General features: G+C 45.8%; 1 protein-coding gene across 1 annotated transcript; it reads left to right on the top strand.

Moving 5' to 3' along the window:
• The first annotated feature begins 271 nt into the window (after positions 1-271).
• Positions 272-25,358, top strand: IL10RB (interleukin 10 receptor subunit beta). Its single transcript, XM_033132252.1, has 7 exons — positions 272-544; positions 1,893-2,016; positions 5,808-5,965; positions 9,014-9,180; positions 12,570-12,717; positions 17,828-17,988; positions 23,569-25,358. The coding sequence occupies exons 1-7, from the start codon at positions 496-498 to the stop codon at positions 23,740-23,742; spliced, it is 981 nt and encodes a 326-aa protein (XP_032988143.1). The 5' UTR covers positions 272-495; the 3' UTR covers positions 23,743-25,358.
• The last annotated feature ends 1,670 nt before the right edge of the window (positions 25,359-27,028 follow it).

Raw genomic sequence — 27,028 nt, forward strand, 5'->3', positions numbered from 1 at the left:
GTATTGACGGGTGTAGAGAAAACCTACCACCACCCATAATTCCACCATCCAGATAGAACCTCTGGGATGGTGTAGTAGTGTATTTAACTTAAGGGAACCTTTCAAAGCGTACATTTAATGTTGGCGGGGTGGCCCCCAAATCGGGACACTGTACCTACGGTTTCGAAACCTGTTTTATTATTGGTGCTGTCCACGCACGCGGAGGGAGGAGCAAGTTCTCGTTCCTCCTCCGCGTCACCCCCTGCCAAGCCCGTGACATCGGCCTCTCTCGCAGGGCTCACGGCGACACGGGAGAACCGGGGAACTAGCGCAAGCGAAGGAGCGGGTGGGGCACAGGATAGCCCCGCCCTCCGCCCCCCGCACCCCCCCGCCGGCTCCCGGAAGCGGCCTCCGGGCCGGGCCAGCCTGTTTCGTGGCGCGAAGCGGGGCAAACGGGGGTGTGCCCGGCGCCCGCCGGCGACCCCCCGAGCGCCCTCCCGGGTTCCCGGCGCGGTCATGGCGCGCAGCCTGCGGAGCTTGCTGGGCAGTTGCCTCTTGATGTCAGGTGAGGGGTCTGCGGGGAGTGGGCGCCGGGCTGGCTCCTAGGCCAGGCTGCCTGCACAGGGACCTGGACCCCAATCCGCGCCGCGTCCCGACGGGAGGTGCGCTTGGGAACCAGGAGGCTCGGCTGCGACGCGGGACAGCAGTGGCCCCCAGGGGGACCCCTGAGCGGACCCCGTAGGCACACTGGAAGCGACTAAGTGCCCGGTCGGCCTCCAGGGCCTCCCATTCAGTCCTCAGCACCCCAACACCCTCAACTCCACAGCTCTGTTGTGGCTTCTGAGTTCTAAGTCCAGTGAAACCTTTTCTGCTCGCCTCTAAATTACCTGCCCAGATTCAAACAATGATGGCTCACCCCTCCCGCCACTTCTACCGGATCTCTGCACAGCCAAGTTCAGGCCGGAGCCCTCATCTCTCCTTCCCCTACACCGTCCCTTTGGGTGGGATCAGCAGAACCCCGGCATTAAATACCAGCCATAGGCCCGCGACTCAAATTTCTGTCTCTGTTGGCACTAGCTGCGTGATGGGCAGTGGTGATTTTGATACTAGTCTCTCTGCCTTTGTGTATGTCTGACATTTTTCTATTAAAAGGTTTTAAAACGGTGTTTCCCCGAAAATAAGACCTAGCCGCACCAGCAGCTCTAATGTATCTTTTGGAGCAAAAATTAGTATAAGACCTGGTCATAGAATATAATATAATAATATAATATCGGGTATAATATAATATAATACCGGGTCTTACATTAATTTTTGTTCCAAAAGACACAGTAGAGCTGATGGTCCCGCCTGGTCTTACTGTCAGTGAAACACGGACTTATTTCTGTCTCTAGCTCAGATCTGACTCCCTGCCTCAGACTCATTGTCAGCTGTCCAAATGTCCTTGACATTTCTTACATACCTCTCCATCATCTCAAATCTAATACAAATAAAATGGGATTCTTGCTTTCCCTGCTCTCAGCCGCTGTCAAGGCATCATCAGGTGCTTAAGCCAGGAATGGAGATTAAGTTCTAATTCTCAACACCAAATGTGACAGAAATTTCTACCTCTGGAAATGTATCTAAACTCCATCTATACCGCCCCCCACACACACACACCCAAATGGTCCACCACCCAAATCCAGTTCGCTCTTGCTCTCCATCCCCACATCCTGCAACAATTTCTTCTCCTTGCTCTTACAGCAAAATCCAGGCTCACAACTAACACGACTAACAGTGTGTCTGTCTCTCCCTCACCCATGTACCCATTTGAAGACATGGAGCCTTAGGGGAGACCCAAGTATTGGATATGGTCATTTTCTTGGACCACCTTTCTGAGGAAAAAAGTTGCAAACTTTTCCCCTTTATTTTTACAGCGTTAGGAATGGTGCCTCCTCCTGAAAACGTCAGAATGAATTCAGTTAATTTCCGGAATATTCTACAATGGGAGTCGCCTGCTTCTCCCAAAGGGAATCTGACTTTCACAGCTCAGCACCTAAGGTGAGGCTAGGGTGCTCTTGGTAGGAGGTGCCTGAGGATGGTGACCCTGGGCTGGGCCACAGGAGAAAATCTGACTGCTGTTACCCACGTGACCAGGACAGCCCACGGGGAGCCTCCCTGCTGGCCCTTTTCTTTCTGTCCGGGGAATTCCTGTGAAAACTCTGTTCTCTGAAAACACACAAATCAAATTCTTTTTACTTTTTCTTGCTGTGATGGTTCATGGTTTGATGATCGTAGGGACAGTGATAGATACAGACATTTAATCACCTGGACGTGGATATCTTTGCCCACAGTGGTAGCCTACTGCAAAGCGAACATACCGGGTTTGTCACAATTGTTGTTTAAGAGAAAACTGTCACTGAAACTGACAGAGAAAACTATCATTTCCAGTGATTACAGTACTGTTGATAGAAGTCAGCAATATACAAATAGGTGGGAGCCACTGAGGAAAACTGAGGTATGCCGGCAGGAAGGCCCTTGCCATTTTTCCATCCATCCCCTCTAATAAATTGTAACAGCATGCCCCGGTGCTGTGGGGTACAGGTAATTTGCATAGTGGGTGCTCAGTGATTCTGTGGCTGTGTCCTGAAATTGAAGGTAAGACAGTTACTGCTATTAAATGCTCTATTCTCTGAAAACATCAGAGGCTTATGAAGGAAGGATGTGTGACACCCAACACGATTATCTAAGTGTTGCTCTGACCTCCCCGTACCTGTCCTGCCTATCAGTTTTTCTCTGTGCCAACCCTCCCTTAGCAATCTGACGTCATAGGCCAGAGGCTAGACTTCAGGTGACACATCTTTATGCCAGGTGCAAACAGCAATGGGAGGTCACCTGCTTCCAATGTGACTCAGAAACATACAGACATAGATAATTCCTTCAGTGGAGCAGGAGAAAATGTGGGTCCTGGATTCCATTAATCCCACACTCCTTTTCATCCAGCTTTCATTTTTCTAAGCATGTTTAAGGCCTGCTAAGTCAAAGAAGAAGTAGAAAGATGAATGAAATAGTCCTCGTTTACTTTTTGAAAAAAAACTTTTTAGTTCAGAATAATTCCAAGCTAACAGAACTTTCCAAAATTTCAAGTACAGTACAAAGAACTTTCTAATAGCCTATATCCAAATGCACCAATTTTTAAGGGTCACCACATTTTCTCCTTCTCTCATACATCATGCCCTTTGCCCCTTAACATTTCATTGTATATTTCATAAGAGCAAGGATAATCTTTTACATCACCAGTCATCAAAACTGGCAGCTGTAACATTGATACAATACTCTTATCTCATCAATGGTCCATATTCCGCTTTTGTCAGTTTTCCTGAGGACTTGAGTCATTCTACAACTTATTTCTTTCCTGTGGTGTGTTTTCTAGCGCTGAGTGTTTTCTCCACTTAGTCTTGATAGCTCTAGAGATTTCACTGTGGAAAATGAACTTCCTTCTCTCTCTATCTCTTCTCCCGCCTGTAGTTTATTTTTATTGTTCAGTTCTTTGCACTTGTAGTAGAGCTCTTTGGTTCGGGGCGTCCATCTGTTTAGATGAGAGTTCCAGTGATTTCCCAATAACCCAGAGTCAGTGCCTGGGTTCCAGGTCTCCTCAGCATAGAAGTACAGACCAAGAATGGCATGTCCTGGGGAGAACAAAATACATGCTGGGGGTGTCCTTGGGGAAGAAATTTGATCCTGAAAAATCTGATTACTCTTCCATGGCTCTGTAAAACATTTGTTTAGAGTTTAGCCTGGGGGGAAAAAAAGGAAACAAAGGATTTTTAAAAAATACTTTAAAAAATAAAATAAAAAACAACTAAAAAAGCAAAAATAAAACAGACGAAAAAAAGAAGACTGAGCTGTGGCATAGCACAAACTCTCTTAAATATTCGCTTTAAGTAGAGGTGACCAGAGAAGGATCACTTCAGAGGATGTGTTGGTGATTTTATATGGAAACTTCTAAAACAAATTAGGTGTAAATATAGGGAATGGGTCATCGTACCTATTTAATAGGAAGAAAAATATTTTTAAATGCGATAAAGCTGATCTAGTGAGAGAGAAGTTATTGCAAAACTTTTGAAATACTGTGTCCTCTAGCCAATTGCTGCATTAGTTTAAATGAAGCAACTGGCCACATGTGAGAAAATCACCTTCATGAAATGACCCCTGAATTTTCCAAATGGCAGGATGTTAGGCAGCCATGAAGAGGTGACTAATTGGCGAAATATTTGTGGTGCATTAAGTGAAAAAAGCAGATTATAAAGTAGTATGAGCCTAATCATCTCTACCTCCTTTTTGCAAGAGATTGTTCTGGGCTTCGCTAAGAAGGTGCCCAGATGTGGTGTGGTGCCGAAGACCATGAGCTCCAGAGTCAAAAAGACCTGAGTTCAGTTGGGCAAGTTTCTTATGTTCTCCAAACCTGTGCCTCATCTATAAAATAGAAGTGATTTCAGTTCTGCCCTCCCGGGGTTGTGAAAATTCAGTGAGATGATACTGATAAAACATAAGTACCATACGATCTCACTTATTTGCGGATTCTAAAGAAAAGAATAAGTGAATGAACTAATCAGAAACAGTTTGGGAGACAATGAGGAAAAACTGAGGGTTGCTAGATGGGCGGGAGGGGTGGGGGGTGGGGGGGAGGGTGAGGGGATTGGAGGGCAGTCGGTGACCACAGGATGGCCACGGGTTTGAAAATTAATCTGGGGAACGTAATTTGGTGGTTACCAGAAGGTAAAGGGGTTGGGGGGTGGGGGATGAGGGTGAGGGGGATCAAATGTATGGTGATGGAAGGGGAGCTGACTCTGGGTGGTGAACACACAGTGTGATTTATGGATGATGTGATACAGAATTGCACACCTGAAATCTATGTAATTTTACTAACAATTGTCACCCCAATAAATTAAAAATAAATTAAAAAAAAAAACACTTAGCACCAACTCGGACACCTCGTACTCAGAAGTGTTAGCTGTTAAGCTTTTTATCACCATCACTTTTACTGTAAACTCTAAGGACAGCCCTACTGGCTTTGACACCAAGACAGATAGTGTACTGAGAAACCAGCAGAGTCCTCACTTTTTGCAAGACAAGAGCCTGAGTTTTCTTGCGTCAGGTTGGAGCTAATCAGACCTCTTCAGGCTGTTGTGAGGTTAATGCACCTGTTGTGGATTCCCAAACATCGCTTTTCTTCTTCCACTTTATGTTTCTGCCACCCTTCCTTCCGTGGTTGGTGTCGGGGCTAGAGATCTGAGGTCAACAAATTGTTTTATAATTTTTCCAGAGTGATTGCAACATAGTCATTTATAGGACATTATTTGAAATCATTGTAATATACTTATTTCGGCTAATCTGTGTGTATCAGTTATTGCACAAAACATGTCCCACTGCCCTCAGACATACATAATCAAGAGAGGAAGCTTCCTTGGTCAAATATGTTGAACACTCAACCCCTTTTTGGAGTGGCACGTGCTCATGAGGCTATGAACGTTTCTGAGAAGTTCTGTTGTGAAGAAGACAGATACCTGTTTATGTTTAACCCAGTTTTTGCCCCAAATTGTTTGACCATGGAACAGATTAGTTTTGAAATGTCTTACGATATCTCAAGGATCATCAAGGTCCCATGGGACACAGTTAGAAAATGCTCATAGATGATGCATACTATTCATCAAAAGTGATGATTAAGAATTTGCTTTATTTTTCTCTTGTTATCATCCATTATCCTTTGGTAGCAGGGGGAATAAAGCCCCAGTCAGCCTTAGAGAGACTGGAGTTAGAACGCTCATGATTTTCTTTTTCTGATTATATAGTTATAGGAACTTCCAGGATACGTGCACAAGTACTGCCTTGCTGGAATGTGACTTCTCAAACCTTTCCAAGTATGGTGACCACACCTTGCGAGTCAGGGCTGAACTTGCAGATGAATATTCAGACTGGGTAAACATCACCTTCTGTCCTGTGGATGACAGTAAGTCACTTTGTTATAATGTCATCATCCTGCCTTGGGTTTTATCCCCTTGGTTTTCCCATCAGCAACAATTCTTTGAATGCCCATAAAGTGGGTGGCCCGGTACAAGGAGCTTAGGGAATATATAATAAAGCGGGCTGTGGCCTTAAGTTCATGGGAGAGACAGGAAAGGATACGCATTAAGTCAATAAGATAATTACACATAAATTTAATAACTTTAGTGTCTTGAGGGTGAGGATGAATTGGGGCCAGTGTAAACGAGAAGAAATGGAATGATTAATGTACAGTCATGTGCTGCTTAACGACGGGGATACGTTCTGAGAAATGCATCATTAGGTGATTTCACTGTGTGAACATCATAAAGTTCACTTATGCAAACCTAGATGGCATAGCCTACTTCACACCTAGACTGTGTGGATAGCTTATTGCTCCCAGGCTACAGGCATATTACCGTACTGAATACTGTAGGCAATTGTAATATACAGTGCTATTTGTGTATCTAAACATAGAAAAGGTAAAGTAATACAGTATAAAAGGTAAAAATGGTTCACCTGTACAGGGCTCATACGAATGGAGCTTGCAGGACTGGAAGTTCTGCTCTGGGTGAGTCAGTGAGTGAGTGGCGAGTGAATGTGAAGGCCTAGGACATTTCTGTACTCTACAGTAGACTTTGTAAACACTGTACACAGGCTACACTAAGTCTACAAAACAACACGAGATCGAATCAAGCACAAGAGAAAATGATGCCGTCAAGACATGCGGAAAGAAGAGATGTGCAGTATGAAGCTGCTGCTGGCGCAATATTCTGTTTTATAGCAAAGTTTTTTATAGGTAGAAACAATACACTCTAAAATAACAATCAAATGTATAGCATAGTAAATACATACACCAGTAACATAGTCATTTATTATCATCATCACGTATTATGTACTGTACATAATTGTATGTGCTGTACTTTATACGACTGGCAGCTCAGCAGGTGTGTTTACACCAGCATCACCACCAACACGTGCGTCATGCGCTGCTCTATGTTAGGCAGTTAGGACGATGTGAGGTGAAAGGGATTTTTCGGCTCCATTATAACCTTATGGGACCACCTTCATACATGCGGCCCATCGTTGACTGACATGCTGTTGTGCAGTGCATGACTGTAGTACATTTTCTGGGGGGAAGTCAGTTTGGAATTATAACTTACGGAAATGTGACGTGATAGGCAGAAGAATAAAGGTATTCTAGCAGGTGTGGAGACAGGAAGACCAGGTGCAGACAGCCAGCTTGCTCAGAATGAAGGACAGAGGGATGGGTGCAGCTAATGGCAGAGGTGTTGGGTCAGGCTGGCTGGTAAGCATCAAATGAAAATGTTCCCAGGTTAGATCTGGAGGGTCATGGGGACCCACCAGAGGTCATGAAATGAACATAATTAGAATATCAGGAGTTGAAAAGTAATTAAACCCCTATATAGCAGTAGAGAAAATAAGAGGATAAGGGGTCAAAAGAGCCTCTAAGGAGTGGACGGAGAGAAGCATTAGATTGTCTCTGTGTGAGGAGCAGCCTTTGTACCTTTCCCCTGCTCTTGACCCCGGTGGCGCCTACAATTTTGCCCTCCCTGGTAGGGAACGCAGCTAGGATGCCCTTCTGCCTTTTCTCAGTTCTGTCCCAGGCTTGGGCAAAAAACTCTTATTTCTGGAGTGAGAAATTATCAAAGTTACATTATCTTTTCTAAAGGTATCTTTATTAAAACGAAGAAAACGTGGCCATGAAAAAGTACAAACAGCCTAACACTAGTCAAGTCTCTAAAACATAGTACAGGTTTCTGCTCCTGTGATTGCTCACTAACAGGTCCTGGCTAGTTCTGAATCCTATTTTAGAGAATCCTATTTTGGAAGTTCCTTTTAGAAACTGAAATAAAATAGATAAGCAGCTTGCCCAAGCTCACACAGGTAAAGAAAGAGTGGCCGAGCAGGATTCAAATGAGGCTCCTGCATCCATGCTATTAGTAACAACTACCCCATGTTGGATATTTGCCTCTCAAAGTTTATATAATAGGAAAATGCTTCAAGATATCATGTGGAACCTATTTATACTTGCTTTGGAGAAATAGCTAATAATTTTTTTTATCTGGTTTTCAGCTACCAGCAGATTAGAAACAGGGTAGAATGCAAAAAGCAGGCCCATTAGCAGCCCCCCAAAAAGTCACAGCAGCCAGAGAAGAATACAGGAGAGAACTCAAATGGCACCATTGCCCAGAGCCACCTATTATTCATTCTGCAGTTATTATTGAGTACTTTCTGTGTACGAAGCACGTTCTTAGTGCTGAAGCTACAGCAGTGAACAAGGCAAAAATCCCTCCCCTCATGGACCATACATTCTAGTGGGGAAGACAGATAATAAACAGATATATGTTTTATGATGGATAGTGACTATGACTCTGAAGAAAATAAAGCAAGGTACCAGGGCAGGAAGTGATGGGAGCTGCTCTTTACATAGGGTGGTAAGAGACAGTCGCTCCGAGGAGGTGGCATTTGAGCTGAGATCCAGATGAAGTGAAGGGGCCACCCACATGAATATCTAGTAAAAGAGCATTTGGAAGGGAACAGCTTCAGAATTTGTTGGAAAATGTGTGTGGTTAATTGTATATGCTAAACATTAAAAATAATAGAAATACCATCTTTAGTTTCCAGCCCAGCAAAGGAAATAAAGAAAATTCAAACTAATGGAAAGAAAAGAGAAGAGAGAAGATAGCCAAAAAGAAAAAAAAAAAAAGTCTTTACAGAAAACACAAAATAATGTACTTGGAATAATTTCAAACATATCAAAAATCACAATAAACATAAATGGACAAAAATGATTAGTAAAGGCAAAGGTTATCAGATTATTATTTTTTTAAATAGCAAAATCCTCCTTAGCCGTGTCAACCAACATCATAGCAATGGTATATCAAATAGAGTACTTCAGTAGACCAATTGGTCTACACAGTTACGAAAAATAAATGTTGACGTTTGTAAAATGTGATATTTGATTGTCATTTTGCTTTGTTCTCATACTTAGCCATTATTGGACCTCCTGGAATGCAAGTAGAAGCACTTGCTAATTCTTTACATATACGTTTCTTAGCCCCTAAAATTGCGAAGGAACATGAAACATGGACCATGAGGAATATTTATAACTCATGGGTTTATAATGTGCAATATTGGAAGAATGGCTCTGATGAAAAGGTAAGCTTGGCAAATCATACGTATTTCAAATACAGGCTCCCTTTTCTTTGCTCACTATTGGTCTGAAGCCAGGACAATGGAGAGAGGAGGCCAGGAAGCCATCTAGTCAGGGTCTTGCAAGGTGGCAGCACCTTAAGGTCCAGAGGATCTAAGGCCTGATCGTCTGAGCCCCAGAAGTTCCCAGTCTGACGGATGACCAGCATCTCTGGCTCATGCTTCCCAGACCCAGGGAAATGTGCAGAGCTGACTTCCAAAATGCTGGTGCAATGAGGACAGGCCTTTCTTTCCCCGAAGGGAAGTTGCAGGAGAAGCCAGAGCTGACTCAGCAGTTGGCTGGGGAACTTGGAATCAGCCAAATCTGGTGATCAGCTGACTGACTACTGTTCCCTGGCCTGAACCCTATGTCCGCATCCACCACAGAATAGTCAAATTCATGGTCAGGCAGCCCCACCCCTGGATACTGGATGAACAGTGTCACATTTTACCTGTTTGCCCCACTTTTCCCCATTGCTCTCCTCCTTTTCAGGGGATAATTCCTTTGAAAACATGGCTGGGAGTGGAAAGACCTGGTTTGAATGTTGCCCTTGCCACTGTGTGACTCTGGTCACGTGCTTGACCACAGCTTCCTCATCTCTGCAGAAAGAGCATAATAACCCACTTCATTAATGAAGTGGGGATAATAATGTATTTCATAGGATTACTGGAGAATTCAATGACATAATGAAAAATATAAACTTGTCTCATTGCCTGGCCAATGTATATGGTCAGTACATGAGGTCCTTTCCCCTTATGTAGACACGTTAAGGTTATTTTCATTCATCCTTGATCAAATTTCATTTTTATACTTAGTGCTTCTGAGCTGAATGCCTTCTGTGGTCCTAAACTAACTGACGTATATGTTATATCAGTCAAGTTACATATATGCTATCTCTTCTACATTAAATGTTGAAATTATCACTTAATTCTCAAGAGTTTGGGAGGAAAGGGTCACTTATGTGTATTGTCTTAGGAATGTAATTAACTTATATGTACATATTGCATTGCCCAAAAGAATCTCAGGTTAACTTTTTCCCTCAGAAAATGCTCCATTAAATGGCATAAGATATCTGCCCCAGGAAATGTAAGCCTAGAAAGCAATATAGAATAATGTGCTTTATGGTTTCTTATCACATGCAACTGTCTGCTAAGCTCTGGGATGCAAAACTAAAGACAGATGGACCCACTCAAGACGTAATCAATGTACTCTAAGGATTTGATTCCACAGTTACTATGTCTGAGTGGCATGAAATACAAAACGCAGCTTATCTTTAGCTTCTTATCTAGAGTATGCTCACAGAACAGGCAACTGGTTGCACATTTGTCCAGTCACTCAGCCCGTGTGTGGAAGCCTTTGGTGTGACATGCTGAGTGTTGGAAAGGCTGTCTGCTCCCCAGCTCCTTACTGGTGCCTGCATTACTGGTTTATATGTGCTGTGGACTGAATGTTTGTGTCCCCCACCCCAAAGTTCTATGTTGAAACCTAATCCCTAATGTGATGGTATTAGGAGGTGGGGCCTTTGGGAGCTGTTTAGGTCAGGAGGGTAGAGCCCTCATAGATGAGATTCCTGTCTCTACAAAAGAGACCCCAGAAAGCTCCCTCGCCACTTCTTCCATGTGAGAACACAGCAAGAGGACTGCAGCTATGGGCCGGAAAGTAGGCCCTCATGAGACACCAAGTCTGCTGGTACCTTGATTGTGGACTTCCAGCCCCCAGTACTGTGCGAAATAAATGATTATAAGACACCCAGTCTGTGGTATTGCGATATAGCAGTCCAAAAGGAATAAGACAGTATGGTTCTCTTTTAGAATGCAAATGTTTCTGAGAGGGTGTCATACTAGATCCTGAAACTGATAGCATAAAAGACTTTTGCAAATTCTATTGCTTCCTGATGGGAGAAATGGAGAAGATAAAACCAGAATTTGCCCAGAAGTGAAGGGCGGGGAAGCAATTAGAGGGGACGGGAGCAGGTCCCATCACATCTGTGCTGCTTTCTTCCCTGCCTGCCCCTTATGGGTCAGCCTCTGAGTTTAGTCTTTGAAAACAGAGCATTGTAAGGTTTTAGAGGTATTGGATTTCTAGAAACGAAAGCCTGGACTTTTGGGTTTTATTTTTGTTTTGAATTATTAGAAGTTATACCATACTCTTCATGTGGTCAATTGGTATAATAATTCTTAACCTCAATGAATTTAGCTTCTCATACAATAAAGGAATATAGACAAGATGTCAACAAACCCAGCCCCAAAAGGAAAATAATCAATTACAAAAGTAAAACAAGTGTGTGCTCACTTTCTATTGAAGTTCCCGTTCCTAAAGCAAATTTTGCATAGGACCCTTCTATAAGGAAATTACAACCCTGATGGAAGTACAAGTAGTATATACTCCTAATTCCCTTTATTTCCCTGGGAACTATTTTGGTTTCTCAAATTCAGAAACAGATCATCAATGATGGTATTTTATATTTAGATCAAACTAAGATGAGGCAGGGATGCTCTCATCAGAGGCGGGCTGTGGTGTGCGCCCTCGAGGTAAGGTGGCCGCTGGAGGAAGGCAACCCAGGTACGCAGGTGCAGAAGTGATTCAGACGGGAACCCCAGACAGCCAGAGTCAGGAACGTGCTCTTGACTTAGAAAACTCACTGAGGCTTACTGGAGATCACTGGTGTATTAGCTCAGGCTGCTGTCACAAAATGCCACGAGCTGGGCGACCGTATTGCCTCAGGGTTCTGGAAGCTAGGGATCCGAGATAAGGTGTTAACAGGGCTGGCCTTTGTCCTGGCTTCCGGTGGCTGCTGGAACTCTTTAGTTCCTTGGCTTGTAGTAGAAGCAGCACCCTGATCTCTGCCTTCATCTTCACATGGAATCCTCCCTGTGTGTGTCTTTGTGCAAATTTCCTCTTCTTATAAGGTCTCCAGTCATGCTGGATTAGACCCCCTAAGGACCTCATTTTAACCTGATCACCTCTATAAAGACTCTATCTCCAACTGAATCAGTCTGTAAGGTACTACAGGGTTAGGATTTCAACATATGAATTTGGTGGCGGGGGGGGGGTGCACAATTCAACCCATGCAACCAGTTTATCTGTTTTTCAAAAAGAAGTGGGGTGGTTTGTATGTCATTTAAATGAGAGAATTCAAGAAATGAGATGGTTTGTCAGGATCACAGTCCTTGCCCCGTCCCTTAGAATGGGACCCCTGAAATGACCAGGGAGTCATGCCTCATTCTTTCATCTTCCTAGTTTGAGCCTGAAGTAAAGATTAAAACCGGTAAGTGTGTGTGTGGGGGGGTGGCAATGAGGGTGAGGGTGTCCCTTCACTCCTGAGACATGTTCTTATTTTTGTCTTCGTTACTAGCATTCAGTCAGTACTCAGTATGACTTTGAGGTCCTCAGAAATCTTGAGCCATGGACAACTTACTGTGTTCAAGTTCAAGGGTTTCTTACTGATCGAAACAAACCCGGGGAATGGAGTGAGCCTGTCTGTGAGCAGACCATCAATGACGGTGAGTGTTGAGATGCAGCGTCTGTGATTTTCCTCCTCTGAGCATGTTAAGTAGCTTTATAGACGCCCGAGTGTGGGGGTGACAAGCCTCCTCAGAAGTCACCACATGGAGCCAACTCCCACCCAGTTCAGCCCTGACTGATGGGCTTGTGAGGCCGCAAGTCCACTCAGACCAGAGGGTGGGAGGGACGCGTCTTCCGTTGGGGAAGCTGAGGTCTGTCTCTGTGCGCCCACCTCTGCTGTGCTCATTCTGTCCCTGGAGCAAGTCTCATCAGCCCTCCGGAGAGCACCCAGCAGAGGTCAGGCTCCGTCACCACCACCCCCCCATGCACCCCAGAAGCATTTCCTTCCCAGGCTGCACATCTCCACGTCCTTCAGACACATGACAGGAAGGAGGCGTTTAGAAACCCTGTCACTCCTCAGCAAGCGCTGCTTGTTTCAGAGTCCATCGTCAAATACAGTCCTGGGACCTCAACACTCTTTCACATATGACGTGGGCCACTGCATCTGGCAGAGTGCCTCCACACTTGGTGTTTCTTAAGAGAAAACAAAGGAGGAAAAGAGACAGAAGGGTACCAGTTAGCCTGGAGACTGTGATTATTTACATGCAGACGCATTGCATTGCATCCAAGGTGACAAAATCTCGTGGCCTAGATGTCTGCACACAAATGAGAGGCCTTTTTATTCATTAACGATGTTGAGAGGCTCAGCCAGCTCAGACCATGGAAGGATGAATGCAAGTGGGGCCACTCTGGGCCATTTTCATTCACAAGGCCCTTCTGGGTGCAAGGCATTCAGCTGGGGGTCACAGAAATCTGGAGGAAAGAAAGAATTCCCTCTGAATGAGGGCAGTCTGTTCATCTTCGGTGTCACTGTGCAGGGCTGAGAAAATTGCAACGCTGCATGTGCAATTGATTCACCGTTGTGGCTTGTCAGGTGCTTCTTGAATGTTGGTTTTTGTCATCGAATACATTTCTCACCCAGTTTTGCTTTGTCTCATCTCCTGATTTGCTAGGAAGAGCTTCAGGATCCTTACCAGCGTGTTGTTTAAACCGTCGGCGTGTTCCAGCACGCACCTTCCTTTAGACTGCTTCACCACTTGCTTACTGGTCACCAGTCCACCTGAATGTGGTGTCCTGTTGTGTAAGCTGTTTCGTTCTATTGAACACAAAGTCCTTGTGAAAGACTTTGGCAAATGCCAGCTGAAATCGACACCCAGTGCCAGGTGCAGCATTGCCCCCGCTGTGTTCTCTGAGTATCTAGTGTCTCAAAGTAAGAGCCCTGTAGACAGGTATGGTTGGAAATGATGGTGCACTGCGTTGCCCTCTCAGAAAAGTCACCCTGCGTATTAACATTTTTAGCATATTTCATCTTTCAATACCTTGGAGGATTAGCGTTCTAAGGAACACGGCTTGGGAAACACCAGCCCATAATATGCCATAATTTACCAACAAGTAACCCAGTCCGAAAAAGGAAAGGCAGCAACTTTGAGCTAATTTCTTCCTGGTGCCCTAATGTTATCATGTTTATTTTATTTATTTATATTTAAGGAGGGCGCAACTCACAGTGGCCCATGCGGGGATCGAACCGGCAACCTTGGTGCTACCAGCACCGTGCTCTAACCAACTGAGCCAACCGGCCACCCCCTCTAATGTTATCATGTTTAATTATCATTCTTTTCTTTCTTAAGGGTATGTAATTAACCATTTCATTATCCATTCTGGAATGTTTGTATGTTTTCTGGAGATCAGCATCAAGTTTACTGGCCTGTAGTTTCCTGAATCTTCTTGGGTTTTTTTTCCTCTTCTTTTGTAAAGGCACAAATTGTTTGCCTGAATCCAGGATTCTTTTACCTCTCCCAAGCACATGCTCTCTGCAGTGTCATCCGAGCTGTTCTGCAAGTGTATGAGCCAGTTTTCTCAGGACTGCAAAGCCACAGAGAAGCTGAGAAGTCTTGCTGTGTCTCTGGAGGGAATTCACTTAGCACACTCCTTTCTTTGTCTGTAACCCCATTTCCGTGGCTTGCCTCTGGAGAGGTCTGTGGCTGAGGGAACTGCGTGAGTGCCTTCCTCCATGCCTGAGTTGGCTGGGCCTCTCAACAACACCTTTAAAGAAAAGAAAAAAAAAAGAAAAACCCTATATTATATGTGCCACAAGTTATCTTCACAGGCCTTCTCTACGTTTTTTTCTCATTGTATTCCTTTCTTGAGTCATTTGTACTTAACTCAGAATTCTGTCCTCTGGAACCCCCCTTTCACTTGAATCACTGGACTCCCTGGCCTTGGAACCATGCCTTCCTCTAAACATTTGCTGTCTGCTGTCCCAAAGCCTGGAGTGCATGCCCAAGTATCCCCGTATCCTGTCCTTCCCCACTGTGAATGCCAACCTAACATGTGGCACGGGGCAAGTCCTGAACCACGCTGAGCCTCAGCTGCCTCATTTGCAAAATGGGTGGAATAAAATGTTGCCGCCGTATGTAGGGGTTGGGAGAACTCAGAACAATATCCGACGTAGAGTCAGCCCTTAGTACATGTTAGATGTCATAACTGTTATTAATAATGATACCATTAAAATCACATCGTTTAGTATTTCTGAAGGTTTATATCATGACACACCGTATGAGGCATACAATTGGACCAAAGAGAAAAACTTTTTAAATATTTTGTGACTATAAATGATCACCCACCACGTGACAAAATTCAAACATTTTATGAAAGTATGACCCATTGAAAAATGGCTGTCATCAAACATCATTTTAGGTTTGCTTAAACAGAATAATCTCATCTCAACCTCACGACACGTTTTCAGTGAGAGCCTTCTAAGGATCTTCTCCCTTTTTACAGACTAGAAAACGAAGGTTCAGAGACGTGAAAGTTGCTCAGCTAGTAAATGACAGAACACAGGCTGGTCGAAGCCCAGGTTATCTTCCCTGTAATTTACTCCCTGCAGATTAATTCCATAGGTGAGCAAAGGCATGACGTCTCTGTGGGTAAAACAGAGGAGGGTGGTCTGCCTGACAGCCTGGAACTGACAATGGAACTGACACAAGCTAGAAAGCTTTACGCAGAGGGTATCGATTAATAGAGTCTCTGACAGTTCACAGCCTGTCTAAAGCAGTGTCCTCTCTCCTTCCTCTCTTCTCCCTTGGGTTGAGTCACAAAAGCATCTTTTGAATTTTGTCAGCATCAACCAGGTGTGCTTGTGGACTGTCCTTGTCTAAGATGCTACGATGGCCTGGCTGGAGATGCAAGGAGACCCCAGTGCTGGCCTCCAGGGGCTCGTCACAATGTCACCAGCAGTGCCAGGGTGGGCCCAGCCATAAGCATTTAACAAGCGATTCTGATGCATTGCCACTTAGAGACTATTGAAATATTAAAAAGAAGGACAGATGGATGTGGATGCTGGAACTTCCTCAAGAGCTGGGATGTCAGATCCCAGGTCAACTTCCTCTCGTCTGCTAGGGCATAGCCTGGGGCCACTCCAGCCAGCTCACTGCCACGTGACCCTGCATTCACCAAGAAAGCACATGTGTGCTTTGAACATGTTGAAATGTGTGGGTTAGAAGACACCACCCTTTAATTCTAATAAATGAAACAAGAATTCATAGAGGAACTTGGAAAAGGAGGTCCTCTGAAATCACAAGCTGGAAAGACTAGGAGGTCACTGCCAGAGTGAATTAAAGCATGACATGGGAAGAAGGGAGGCAGAGACATGCGGCAGGCCCCTCCCAGCCTCCGCCCGCCTTACAGACGCACCTCCATTACCAGATATTTAAGGAATGTCTGTGAGCCCCTGTGCTAAGTGCTGGGAGAGGCCAGCAGGTGGCTGCGGCTAATGTAGCTCTAGGAGCATTTGCTGTTTCAGGGTTCTCGATCTGCCCTGTGTAAGTAGAAATTGACATTGCCCCCACAAACGGTCCCTTGGAAGTGCGTGCTCTGAAAGGGCAGGGTTTGTTCTCCTGGCCTCTCTCAGCACCAGATGCTTTGGGTTTTGATCTGGAGGGTGGTGCTGGTTGCCAGGGGTTGGGCATAGGCAAGTTAGGTGGCCAGGGCACTGGAAAAGGGACCTAGTATTCAACCAGAGGAGCTAGGACCACAAAAGACCTGGGTGACATCCTGAATACTGTCAAAGATAAAGCCGTCGGACATTAGTTAAAGTGGAAGAACAGATTTCACTTAGTAAGGGCTTCAGGAAGGGAAAGAGCTAACTGAGCATTTTAAAGGAAGAATGGGGGAGGGTAAAGGGAAAGCGCAGTCAGGGAAGTAAAAAAGCCAGGGAGAAGGTGGGTCAAGGTCAGTGCGATTAGACCATCTGTGTCTAATGCTAACTGGCATTTTTCAAGGCAGGCTGTGCCCTCCCCCAGAGACTGAGAGACAGGCCACTCCTTCCTTATTACATTTCGCAGGATGGCTTTCGGGTCCTTGAGAAAGACAGTGCTGGGTTGTAGGAGATTCATACACATCTCAGGGACAGAGGAAGGACTCACTCATTTTATAGTAAATGTTCTAAGAAAGGAAGGTCAGACGTTGGTGGGACAATAGAAAGTTCTTTTGGCAGCCCTTGAGTTTTTCCAGACAGGAGCTTAAGAGGACGCTGTGTCTCCCAGCAGCGTGGCCTCCAGCTGCTGGAAGCCACGCTTAGAGTTTGGGTGTCTGAGTGCAGGTGTTTCTGTGGAATTATCTGTGCCGAGAGCTTTAGCAGTTCTCAGTACAAAGCGCTATAGTGCGTGTGTTTAACTGGGGCTCTGGTGCCCAGGGGAGTCCCGTTTTCTGCTTCTAGGTAGAAGAGATTTATCCAGAACGGGAGACCCCTCACTACCTACCCTGCGAGTAGGGAAAGTGGATCAGAGTTCATGCTTATTATTCTTTTTGTGCGTATCAGCCATCATGCCAGAAACCAAACTTGGAAGACGCTAGGAAAGGGGTGAAACTTGCTGGAAATCTCTGAATCCTCAGACAGCTGCTGTGTTTCCTCACATCTTCCGAGAGGAACGTATGGGCCCTGTTTTCAGGGATTGCCATTGGATCGTGATGGTGGGAACAGTGTTAAGGTCACCGTGACCCAGTCTGTGTGTGACAAGAATGTAACCCCCACCTCCGTCCTCCCTGCAGACTCATCCCTGTCCTGGATCGTCATCACCGTGGTCCTCACAGCCTCGGTTTGCGCGGCCTGCCTGCTTCTCCTTGGCTGCTTCGCCCTGCTGTGGTACGTCTACAAGAAGACCAAGTACACCTTCTGCCCTAGGAACTCTCTTCCCCAGCACCTGAAAGAGGTAGGTGGTGGGGGAGCCCGTGTGCATTGGAAACCCTGATTGGAAGGAGTTCTCCCTTGAAGTCCAGGCGCTAATTCAGGCCAGCATGTTTTCCTAGAGAATGACCCGTGTCTTGCATGCTGATCCGTTTCCTGGTGCCCGATGCGGGCACCTCTGTGGTCATGGAACAGCCCTCAAAGAGGAGGCAGAGGTTTGTTCCAGAAGCTCTCCCTCCAACTTGGACATCATTCCCTCTCTGACCTTCCCTGCCTAACGCCCCAGGTCATCAGGGAGCAAAGGCAATGATGGTTCGGGGACAAGAAGAGAAAGAGCAGAGCTCAGAGTAAGAGAGAAAATGCTAAGCCAAGCGCCAGCGAACAGCCAGAGGAGAGATGGGGGGCAGGACAGGTGTGTTTTCAGTTTGGGGATATCTGCGAGTGACTGAAATTATGGGATGTATGTCGTCGACTTTAGGAAAGCTGTTTTCAAAAGGTTACGAAAGAAGAAAGGGTGTGCCTGGGTAGCGACTGCAGAGGCCCTGGGAGTGAAATTCTGGATGTCCACCAACACTTCAGAACGAAAACATGCCAAGCCCAGCCCCCAAATAACCTATCTGGAGTCTCATTTGCCAGGAAACAGACTCTAAGATGGAGCTCTGTATTCAGAAGGCGTAGTGGGGGTAATACCTCTACAAGTGGGAGGGCAGCAGGATGGTGAGGGGACAGAGAGGTTGAGCTGTGAGGCAGTCACAACAGAGGCCTCAGCCAACCCCAGGGGGCTCTGGAGCCGGGATGGCCCTTTCAGGGTGTCCCAGGCTGAGGCAAGAGGGCCTGTGCACCCTGCATTAACCCTGGGCCAGATGTGGGCTACCCCAGGAAGGGGGCAAAACCAAACGATCGTCCTGGGGAGACATGCAACTGCGAGACGCCAGCAAACAGTGCTCCCAGCACCTCGGGAGTGGGTGTCTCCTCCCTGAGGAGGACTGGGGGCCTCATCACAGCGTCCACTACAGTCCACCCCTTGTACCACTGGACCCGCTGGAGCGGCGCCTCCTGGGTGGCAGCCCATCTCTTCTCCCTGGGAAGTTACAAGAGGAGGGTGAGTGGAACAAGCGCCAGCCCCACCGCTGCTGTGGGTCGCAGGAGCACAGGTCACACACACTCAGGGTCCCTTGTACAGACCTCTCTGCCACCACTAGCCTCTGCTGACCTGATTGGGTGACCCAGCCCCTCCGCTCTGCGAGGTCTGAGCCTTCACGGCCCGTGGCGACTGCACTTCACCGCTCGCATCAGAACTGGGCTGGGGACACCGTGGGACGCCCGATGACGCAAGTGCCCCCAGTTACGGAACAGCAGCCTTTTCTCCCCTTGATGACCAGGGTGGTGTCTCTGTTCCTTGCCGGCTAGTTTCTTGGCATGAGGAGCCTGACATGAGGTGGCAGCCATAATTTCAAGTCGAACAGGATTCCCGAACAGTGTGCCCTGGTGGAAACTCTCTCCCTCTGGGAACCCTCTAGGCCCGATATCAACAAACTGGTTTTAAAAGAGCCAGACAGCAAATATTTTAGGCTTTGCAGCTAAGAGGCAGAATTGTGATACTATGTAGATATTACATAACCACTTAAACGTAATGATTTAAAATTCTAAATCCATTCTTAACTCATGGGCCATGGATTTGACCCTGCTTTAGACGGACAGAGCCTAAAATTACACGGCCCGAGAGCACCTGTTCCCCAGGTGGGTCACGGAATGAGGTCAGCAGGGCCACTCGTCCCTCCACTTGTCTGCCAGTGGAAGGCTTTCTACTCACCACTCCTCCCTTCAGGCCCCCTGGTTGGGACTCCCGTGCTGCAGCAGGCCGTTTTTTGTTGCGCCCGTATGCCACTTCCACCTCTCTATGAACCACACTTGTCCTTTTCCTCCTTGTTCAGCTGGTTATAAGACCCGTCCCCCTACATGGTCATGGTGTGAGCAGAGGCAACCTCCTGGTACAGCAGGGGAAGATGGCATGGGAGGCCAGGCCACCTGCCTCTGGGCCCTGTGACCTCCTTTGGTGGGTCTGACAGGCCTCACAATGGTCAGTGCGGGTGGCGTCACCTGGGGTCCCGTGACCACAGGCCCTGTCTTTGCCAGGTCCCCATAGCACTCCAGGACCTGATTTTCACATAGGGTCCCATTGTCCAGGGCAGATGTCATTGCCTGGCCCGGGACTATGTGATGTGCCTTGTGACTCTCCTCTCGGATCTGCCATCAACTCCACACAGTGTCTTTCTCCACCATAGACCTGTCAAGGATCTGCCAGGTCCCAGGGGTTCGAGTACCGTGTTGTCATGGTACCTAAGGCCAGGCCTTGTACCCCTGCATCAGCCAGCATGCCATGTGGCCAGGGCAGCTTGCTCCACAGCCCGTCCCTTCTGCAGGGCCCTTTCCTGCTCGGCGCCCCCTCAGGGGGGCAGCCTTCTGTGTCACTCTGTCCACACAGTGGAGTCGTATTCCTCGGTGCGGAACGTGCTGCCTCCAGAACCCAAAGACGCCATCTAGCATATTGCTGCCTTCATAGCAGTGGCAGGGGTGAGACGCGATGATCGGTCCTTACTTTGGAGAGGATGTCCTGCCATGCCCTACTCCACAGGACCCCTAAAACTTCGCTGATGTGGCAGGTCCCTGACTCTTCACAGAGTGAGTTACCCACCCTCCGAAGTGCATGTATCTTACCATGGCCTTGTCACTTCTTGCTCTTCTGGTCCTGTTCACCTGTGCTCTTGAGAGCTGATGTCACGCCTTGTCCCCACACCAGTCAATCGACTGATACGTACCCCTGGGAAGGACACGTACCCCTGGGAAGGACACGTACCCCTGGCCGAGGCAGCTTCCTCCCAAAGAGGACAATTTCTGGAGAGGGACCTCTCTGTGAGTGTTCCATCTCCAGTGCTCCTGGGAGCTAGGGAGCAAGCACCTTCACCATGAAGGGAGACCTGGGACACAGGGCCTAAGTGACAAGGACCTTCTGACAAGAGTGCCAGCAACACTGCAGCCCCAGGACGAGCCAAGAATCTTCCAGAGGTGAAATTTGAGAAACCACATTTGCAGCAGGAAAAACACAGAGAGGTGGCCCTTTGCTCTGGGCAGGAAGTGTTTTGCTCTTGGAGCACCGAGAGGAACTACACCTATTTGCCTGCTATTTTTGTTTCTGGCTTCACCATCAAAGAGACCGGCAGACAGGAAAGGACAGATGGGGCGACGTGCAAATCAAAGCATAGTGTGAAGGGACCACGGGCATGAGCTCTCACTGCCAAGGCTAGGAGACTCTGCAGACTTGACTGCGGAGCCAGCCCCAAAATATCAGAGAAATACGGGCGGGGCTGCTGGAGAAAGGGCCCAAGGAGGGAGGACGAAGGAGGTCCGAGGAACTATGAGCAGATCAGGGTCCTCACATGAAATTCTCCAGTTTGACTCATAATGTAGAAAATCCATGAACCATGGCCCAGAGAGAAATTTTGAGTTGGGGAGATTTGCTGCGGATGGGAAAAAGCAACAGTGAGATTTATCCAACACGGATATATGCACCCGTCCACCAGTTTCCGTGTGTGTGTCCAGCCGGGAGACCAGCCTGACATTTGCTTTCTTGAGGCTTAGCGTATCTTCTTGTCTTCTTCTCTCCTCTCCCCATTTCCCAGGAGAAGCAAGGGTAGCTTCTAGTCTGTTCTTATGAAGCCACTGGATCTGCGGATTTGGAGCGGTTCTTCCTCTCCACCCCCAACCACCGCCTCATCCTTTGCCCAACAGGGATATGGACATAATTCCTCTTGGCCCCTGCCCCTCCCTTCCATTGGCTGGTCAGAACCCAGACGAGAGAGCCTGCAAGTTCACACCAGTAGATTAAATCATAGCAAAGGGTGGAGTGTAGAGAGTACATTAAAAATTAGGGAGTAGAGAGATCAATTAGAGATGGAACTAGAAATAAAAGGCTAGAAAGGACAGGTTAATAATTCAACGCTTTGGGGTGGCTGGTTAGTTCAGTTGGTGAGAGCGTGGTGCTAAGAACACCAAGGTTGCCGGTTCGATCCCCACATGGACCACTGTGAGCTGTGCCCTCCTTTAAAAAAAAAAGAAAAGAAAAATTCAACGCTTTAAGAGCATTGTGGGCCTACAGGGATAAAAAATGGAGAACGTGAAATCAGATATTTTAGGAAACATAAGTGCGTCTTCATTGTTCAAAGAGTTGGAGACACAAGGATGATTAGATGCTGGTCCCTGCCTGACTAGCCCCAATGACTGGGAGAGACAAACCGTGAGGAGTCAGTGTCCATAAAACGTGATAGACAGAAACCCAGCGTTAGCCATGTATGTTTTAAATTGGCTAATAGCCACATTTTTTTAAGAAAAAGAAACAGGTGGAATTAATTTTAATATATTTTCTATAACCCAGTATATCCAAAATGTTTCAACATGTCATCAGTCTTTTAAGAAATGATGGAAATATTTACATTCTTTTTTCACACAAAGGCTTCAGACTCTGGTATGTATTTTGCACTTAGCGCACAGGTTGATTCGGACTCGCTGCATTTCTAGTGGTCCGTAGCCACAGGAGACTCGTGGCTACCATACTGGACAGTGCAGGACGGAGGGCTGAAACTGAGGGACACACAGGATGCTGGGAGCACCAGAGGGCTCCCTAACTCAGCCTTAGGATGCATGGGAGATTCTGTTGGTTATTTCAAGACACATTTATCCCATGCCTGCGACATCCCAGCTTCCTAGAAATGACAGCCAGGCTGTGTCAGTGCCACAGCAGCACGAGTGGCCTAAACATTTCCCTCCCAGTTGACCCGCAATCACTTAGAAAATGAGCTGCAGATTTGTTGTTGCTTTTTTTAGAATTGTGGTAAAATACACATAACATAAAATTTGCTCTCTTAACCATTTTGACCTGTACAGTTCAGTGGCATTAAGTATAGTCAGATTGTTGTGCAACCATCACCACCACCCATCTCCAGAGATTGCTCATCACCCCAGACAGAAACTCTGCACTCATGAAATAGTCAATCCCCATCCCCGACATCCCCCAGCCCCTGGAAACCACCGTTCTACTTTCTGTCTATGACTTTGACTATTTTAGGTCCTTCATCAAGTGGAATATACAGTATTTGTCCTTTTGTGTCTGGCTTAGTTCACTGAGCATGGCCTCAGCGTTCATGCATGTTGTGGCATGTATCAGAATCTCCTCCCTTTTGAAGGCTGAATAATTCATTGCGTGCACATGCCGTACTTTGTTTATCCATCCATCCATCCATCGATGGACACTTGGGCTGTTTCCACCCTTCAGCTGCTGTGAATCATGCTGCTGTGGACATGAGTGCACAAGTATCTCTTTGAGACCCTGCTTTCATTTCTTCTGGGAATCTACCATGACATGGAATTGTTGGGTCAGATGGTAATTCTATTTTTAATTTTTTGAGGAACTCTCATATTATTATTGTCACTTTTTTTAAAAAAAAACAACATTTTCCAGCCATGAATTCTGTGTAAAATCTTTGTAAGCCCCAAGGGAAAAAATTCAGGGAAAATTTGATCATTGACTTTCTTTTTTTTCCTCCTGCAGTTTTTGGGCCACCCTCATCACAGCAAGCTTCTGTTTTTCTCCTTCCCGCTCTCTGATGAGAGTGAAGTTTTTGACAAACTGAGTGTCATCACAGAAGTCTCTGAAAGCAGCCAGAAGCCTGTGGACGGCTGCAGCCTCCGGGCCCCTTCTGGGCAGGACTTGCCCTCGTGCTAGTCTCTGAGGAGGGAGCCCACTCTGCTGGACTCAGCGACCCCCTACTTCTCACAGCTGCTCTGAGGGTGATTAGAGCAACAAGTGAGGACCGAGACCACCTGAGCAAGCCCCAGTAAGACTCGCAGATGCTGGGACCACGTCTAAACAACCAGACAGCTAAATTTTAAAGGCTCACTTGGCAAAATACTCCATCTTGGGAACTTGCTGCTTTATAAAGACCTTAATAATTACAAAATAGTTGACCACTGAAGGCATAATTTTCAGCCTCTTATGCTCACTAATATAAGAAGCAGATTTTAATTGTGAGAAATAAAAATATTTCAAAGGAGGAGTGAAAATGGATGCTGTAAAATCCCACCAGACTGCCAAAAGACTGATCCAAAAAATAACCTCACTTCAACAGTGGTCAGAAAAACGCTGTACAGAGTGCAAGCTTTCTGGATTCTCAGGGATGTTTCGACTGGGTTTTGTTTCTCTACCTGTATCTGTTTCATATCGTACTGGTGCTCTACTAAAATTTTATTCTCTATTTAATCTGTGTGTGTTCATGATACTCCATTTGCAGAATTGTCAGATGCGGAATGAGCCTGTTGGGTGCCATTTTTGAAAACATAAAGCACACACACAAAAAATGTTTCCTAGCAAGGAAGGAAGGAATATTCAGAGGCCAAAACCTAGAGAAACTGGTTAAATGCCACCCTTCCCTTTGAGGGCGTTTGACAAACCCTGTAGATTGCAGCCGCTCACAAGGGCTCAGGGGACAAAAGACAAAGCTTAGGGCTCACACAAGGTGGGGTCTAAAAGAGACCTCCCCATAAATCTGAAATCCCAAAAAGCCATCCTCTGTGTGTAAGGATGAACCAGGAAGAAATTAATCCCACCCCTATATTAGTTTCTTGTAGCTGCCATAACAACGTGCCACGAACTGGGTGACATAAAACAACAGAAATTTATTCTCTCATGGTTCTAGAGACTAGAAGTCCAAAATCAGTATCCATAGGTTGAAGTCAAGGTATCAAAGAAGTCTTCAGAAGTTCTAGGAGACGATCCTTTCCTTGTCTCTTCCAAATGCCTCATTCCCTGGCTTGTAGCATCAGTCCAGTCTCTGCCTCTGTAGTCACATCACCCTCTCCTCTTCCATATGTGTGTCTCCCTTTGCCTCTGTCTTATAAGGACACTTGTGGTGCATTTAATGGCTGCCCAGATAATCCAGGATAATTTCCCCATCTCAAGATCCTTAATTTAAACTGCAAATACCCTTTTTTCAAATAAGGGCATATTCACAGGTGCCAGGGAGCAGGGTTTGGTGTCTTTAGGGTAGTTATTCAGCCTATTACAACACCCCCACCAAGGACTACAAATAAACCTTAAACCTTTTTGGTTTTGATTTTGTTTTCTGAGTGAAGGGGCAAAATATATCTTTTCTGAGAAGTAATAATATAATCGCAAACAGTAGGTTTGCAGCCCCAAATCACACTATCTGGGTGGTCAAGTAAAACTTCAGGGTTAGCTGTTAGAAATCACAAAACCCAAAAGGAAAACATCAGAGCAAGAGCTAGCTAGCAACCTGATCACTGCACTGTACACCTGAAGCTGAACAATAATGAATGCCAACTATAATCATATATATATATATGTATATATGTATATATATGTATGTATATACTTACAAGAAGCGAGTACAGCATTAGGAATAGAGACAGTGGAAATGTAATGGCTCTGTGCGATGTCAGAGGGATAGTGGATGGGGGGAGGGGTGTTCACACAGTGTGAGGGATATAAATGATAAATGTCTAAGTATTATTTTGTCTTGTGCACCTGAAACTAACAAAAAGAAAAAAAGAAAAAGTATTACGAAATGGGAAAAAAAAAAAAAAGAGCTAGCTAGCAAAAACAAGCAGCGAAGCCAGACCTGCAAAGACTTTAGACCCTGATACAAACAGAGATTATTCAGCATGCTTCATACAGTTAAATAAATGTGAGAGTGGTGGTAGAAGAGGGTAAACGGGGTCAAGTACATGGTGATGGAAGGATACCTGACTGGGTTGTGAACACACAATGTGAGATACAGATGATGTCATACAGAATTGCACACTTGAAACCTATGTAATTTTACTAACTATTGTCATCCCAGTAAATTTTAATTTAAATAAATAAGTAAATGTAAGAAAGCTTTGATAATATCGGAAAAGCACAAGAGGCTGAATCATTCAGCTTTGTGGTAGTAACACATGAACCCCAAATCTCAGTGGCTTTTAAAAGCCAAGACTTGTTTCTCGCTCATTTTATGTGTGGCTGGAGGTCAAATGTGGGTCTGTTCTAAAATGACTTTTTCATTCTAGGATCTAGGCTGAAGGACATGGCAAATGGGGAAAGAAATACAAGCCCCACAATTGTTCTTGAAGTTTCTGCTTGGAGGTGGAGTGAGTAACTTCTGTCCACATTCCTTTGGCCAAAAAAAGACATGGCAAAGTCTAATGTGAACAGAGTGGGGAAGTGTACTACTCCCCAGGGAAGAACTGAAAGTTGCATAGCAACAGGCGGGAATGTGTAATTCTCTCACAAGAAAGGGAGAGAATAATTAGGAGCAATAATTACAATCGACTACACACCAAGAAATGACTAAACATTTTGTGGGGCGGGGGCAAATAGACGTCTAGAAATGAAAAAATATAATCATTGAAATTTAAAAGTCTGAGAATGTGCTTAACGGCAGGTTAGACACAGCTGAAGAGAGAATAAGTACACTGGACAGAAGGAGAAGTGTATTAGTTAGCATTCCAGAGAAAGAGAACCAATAAGATGTCTGTGTATATATGTAGAGAGAGAAAGAAAAATTTATTTTAAGGAACAGGCTTAAAAAGTGATTTTTATATGATTGTGAAAGCTGGCAAGTTTGAAAGATGTAGGGCAGACTGAGAGGCTGGAGACCCAGGTAGAGTTGATAATTCAGTTGAATCCAAAGACAGTCTCAAGGCAAAATCACCTCTTTCTCGGCAAACCTCAGTCTTTTTTCTCTTAAGGCATTGAACTGATAGGATGAGATCTACCCACATTATGGAGGGTAATCGGCTTTACTCGAAGTCCACTGATTTAAATGTTAACCTTATCTAAAACAATACTTTTACAGCAACAATCACACTGGTGTTCATTGCTGATTGATCAAATATCTGTGCACTATGCCCTGGCCAAGGTGACACATAAAATTAACCAGCAGTGGGAGAGTAAATCTGAAGTAATTATCAAGGGTACAGTACAGAGAAACATTAGGATGGAAAATATGCGA

The sequence above is a fragment of the Rhinolophus ferrumequinum genome, chromosome 2 (genome assembly GCF_004115265.2).
Source record: "Rhinolophus ferrumequinum isolate MPI-CBG mRhiFer1 chromosome 2, mRhiFer1_v1.p, whole genome shotgun sequence".
In the NCBI taxonomy this organism is placed as follows: domain Eukaryota; kingdom Metazoa; phylum Chordata; class Mammalia; order Chiroptera; family Rhinolophidae; genus Rhinolophus; species Rhinolophus ferrumequinum.